Genomic DNA, 3,984 nt, shown 5'->3' with positions numbered 1-3,984 from the left:
TTTTTTGGTTTTTTGGTTTTTCTCCGGTACCGGGAACCGAACTCACGACCTTCCGCTTGCCAGGCAGGCGCTTTGCCACTGAGCTAAATCCCCAGCCCCCTTATATCTTTAAAGCTATATACAATTTGCTCCACAAGAAGGTGCCAGGGCCTACCTTCATCCCATTTCTGAACTTACAACCTTGAATTTCATTTCTATAACAGGTGCACATGGAGATGAGAGTTCCAATATCTTTTCAGAATCTTTGTCATCTAATCCACCCCCACCCCACCCCGTGATACCACACTGATAGACCATAAGTGGCAGTACTCTGGATTGGACAGGCTTCTAATGTGTGTGACAGAACTAAAGATGATGACATATCAACCTCCTACTCACCACATGGTTAACACTAAGATGGCTTAAACAGAAAACCAAATTCTTATGGCAAAAACCCTTGGAAGATTTAGAGGATGTAAAAACTTCTCCAGAGTGTCAGAGAGACTAATCTCTGACTTAATTTTAATTCAAGTTGTTTATCTTGAGGCAAATGAAGCAGTTCTTGGAGTGAAAGAAGATGAAATAATATTATCATTGTCATCAACAAAGAGTTTGCTGCCAGGTGTGATAGGCATGCCCATACTTGCAGCTATCTGTGAGGCTGAGGCGGGAGGATTGAAAGTTTGATGTCAGCCTGGGCAACTTAGTGAAACTCTGACACTGATGATGATGATGATGATGATGCTGACGACGACGACAATAACAGCTTTAAAGCTGAACATGGTGGCGCACACCTGTAATCCCAGCACTTGGGAGGCTGAGGCAGGAGGATTGTTGCAAGTTCGAGACCAGCCCAGGCTACAAAGTGAGCTCAAGGACAGCCTGAATTGCGCAGCGAGACCCTGTCTCAAAAAGACCAAAAAAAAAAAAAAGAAAAAGAAAAAGAAAAAAAACTTTAAAAATAGGACTAGATATGTAGCTCAGTACTCATTTGGTCCAAAAAACTCCAATACCAAAAAGCCAAAAGTTTGTTGAGTTAGGCACTGGGGCTTGGTGCTTGGCTGAATATTGGGGTGTGGCTATAGTGAAGGCTAATATATTGTCCTTACCCACAGAGTGCCATACTTTGTTACACAGAAATTAGGAGTAAGATTTCCTTTCACATGATTCATTTGGGCAAAAATAATTGAAACATAGCTCTGGGCCAAAGGAAATGGAGAACAAAGATTGTACTACAAAGTCTCTGCCCACAAAGATACACTTATTTGCAGAGTTGGCTGTGGATTTAGAGTTATTCACGGCCAAAGGACATAGGTATTACCTTGGCTATTGCACCATTTTCATCCTGGGAATACAGAAGCAGTGGGACCAAGCTTTCCAGGACTTGATTCTCTATACTCTTCTTATGGGTGTGTTTCACAGACTTTACAGAGGCTCCAAACAGGGTCATGGAGAAATGATGAACACCAGGTCTCATCTAGGAAGGGAGTGTTCACAGGGAAGCAACTCACTGAATGCGTTCACACTTACCTTATAAGAAGTGGCTTAAAGTGTCAGTCTTTGCATGAGGCTATTTAGCTGAATATAGTGAGGCTCAGAAACCAAACAGCAAGATCTGCTGTTTTGTACTTTTGTTCCTCTCTATACATCATTGTCAAAGCTTGTGCCTGATACTGGTATTAGACATTCACATAAAGCAGTTGTGCTGAAATTAAAATCTCTGCCTTGGCGTACTACGCTCTTCCAAGGATGCTAGTCATTGTGCATAAGTATAGTCTGGACTAAGTATAGTCTGTCATCGTGACCCAGTTCTGATTGTTTCTTAATCCCTTTATCCATCCCACAAAACTGAGTTCCTATGTCTCCTGTTTAATAGTATCACCACCCCTACCAATATCATAGAGATTTGAAAGTGCTCTGAAGTAAAATGTTCTATGTAAAACAAGATATACTTATTTACTATCCCAACTTCTACTAGCTGTTATGCCAATTACCCTCCCCTGGGGGAGTCTCTTCTCTTTTGTTGACTTACATCACCAAATAAAGAGAACAGGATTCTCATCATGGCAGCCAGCGTGGTGAAATCCATTGTCTCAACAAGCTTCTGTAGTATCTGGATGGCCAACAAAACAATCCTCTCATCAGATTCCCACAAGCTGTCTAAGATGGATGGCAACAGTCTCTTGATGTCTTCCCTCTGCGTGTCCAAAGGGAGGCACATCACCATCTCTTCTGGTACAGCATCTGGTACCAGAGAGAGGGCTCCCACCTTTACTCAGCATCTAGTGCTTGCTAGATTTCTAGCCACACTGGCCAGTCCAAGGCAGGGAAGAAGTAAAGAAGGCATGACTGCCCTCCCCCATGCTAGCAAGCCTGCTATGTAGAGGAAGGGGCAGAGCCTTTGTGAGTTGGCTCACAGGGCAGAAGTAGGACGAGGTGGAGGAGGTCCAGGGATATGGCCTTAGTTTAACTGTTAGGAAATGCTCCCATAATACTGAGAGGTAGTGGAATGGCTGACTCAGATCACAGTGAGTTCCCCAATATGGATGGTATGCAACAGAGATTTAAAAATTCCTTAGCAGGAATTCAACAGAATTCAATTGTGGACCCTTAAGATTCCTTCCCATTCTGAATAGGAAATCTCCTCTTTTGAAACTCCTAAAAGGAGGCAGTCTCAGAGTTTTAAAACCTGTGTATGTGTGTGTGTGTGTAGAATAATGCAACAAATATTCATGCAATCAACCAGAATTAACATGTATTAACATTTATCATTTTTGCTTCATATGTATACATACACTTTTAAATAAGAAAAACAGAACTCAGGCCAGGTTTGGAGGCACAGAACTCAGGAGGCTGAGGCCCGATGCTGGGCTACATAGTCAATTGAAGGCCAGCCTAACTTGTATCAAGACCCTATCTCAAAAACCAAAAACACACAAAGAGAAACAGAACTCAAGTGACAAGACTGAAGTCGAGGGGATTACTTGTCTCTTCTGCCTGAGGCCTGGTTTTTCAGTGAGGCCTGTGGAAAAAGAGTTCTCATACCATGAATGCTGGTGATCTTTGTCTTCGATGATAAGCATCTTGGCACAGATCATTGCTACCCAAGTTACCCCACTGGGTAGTATGGTACAAGGCATCAAGGGACATCTAAATGTTGTCCAGGTTGTGATGGTAATGCATATATCCCCCACACAAACAGCAGGCTTCAAATATTATAAGTATACATGACTTGGACTTTTAAAAACATTGTTTAACTTTTTGATAGCCAGTATTTACATATTTCCTAATTCTTAAATTCAAATGATACGCCAGGTGTGGTGGCACGTACCTATTATCCTAACACTCTGGGAAGCTCAGGTAGGAAGACCACAAGCTTGAGGCCACCCTGGGCAACTTAGTGGCTTACAAGACCTTATCTCAAAAATAAAAAAAATTTAGAAAGGGCTGGGAATGTAGCTTGGTGTGAATGCCCTTGGTTCAATCTCTGGTCCCCCCTCCACCAAATTCAAATGATATAAAAGGATTTGCAGTTAACAAGACCTTCTCCCCGCCCTACTCCTGTCACCAGGCTGCCCAATTTTCCTCTTTAGTTGTCTTCAGTTTTATGGGTATTCTTTTGGAGTGTTAACTTTGTTGTGGTGATTATCTGTTGAGAGCAAAGAGTTATAACCTTGAACAGAATTCCCCCACTAAAACAATCCTTCCCAGCATATGCTAACCAGACAGAAGATAATGCACTAACACTGACCCCAAACAGCAGAAAATAAAAGTAAATCTTTCTCCCAGTGAGAAGTGGCCTTCTGTCAGGCCAAAGTAAATGACCCTGTCAGTTTATACCTTTGATGTACAACTTTAGATACAATGCAGGTGTCGCTGGAAAATTAACAAGGAACAAGAGCCCTTGAAAAATGCATTTCTGGGGCTGGGGATTTAGCTCAGCGGCAAAGCGCCTGCCTGGCAAGCGCAAGGTCGTGAGTTCAGTTCCCGGTACCGGAGAAAAAC

General features: G+C 42.6%; 1 protein-coding gene across 2 annotated transcripts in view; it reads right to left on the bottom strand.

The window, feature by feature from the left end:
* The window catches only part of Mroh8 (maestro heat-like repeat family member 8), a 62,910-nt gene that overhangs the window by 19,131 nt on the left and 39,795 nt on the right, over positions 1–3,984 (bottom strand). For both annotated transcript variants that reach the window (XM_013514138.1, XM_013514139.1), the window contains exons 18-19: positions 2,012–2,176; positions 1,301–1,456 (exon numbers count right to left, since the gene is read on the bottom strand). In XM_013514138.1, the coding sequence (XP_013369592.1) occupies positions 1,301–1,456; positions 2,012–2,176 (321 nt within the window). The remainder of the gene's footprint in view (positions 1–1,300; positions 1,457–2,011; positions 2,177–3,984) is intronic.

Source organism: Chinchilla lanigera, unplaced genomic scaffold (assembly GCF_000276665.1).
Source record: "Chinchilla lanigera isolate Chin_1 unplaced genomic scaffold, ChiLan1.0 scaffold00021, whole genome shotgun sequence".
In the NCBI taxonomy this organism is placed as follows: Eukaryota; Metazoa; Chordata; class Mammalia; order Rodentia; family Chinchillidae; genus Chinchilla; species Chinchilla lanigera.
Note: the sequence above shows the minus strand (reverse complement) of the source record. Positions and strands in the feature narration are given on the sequence as shown.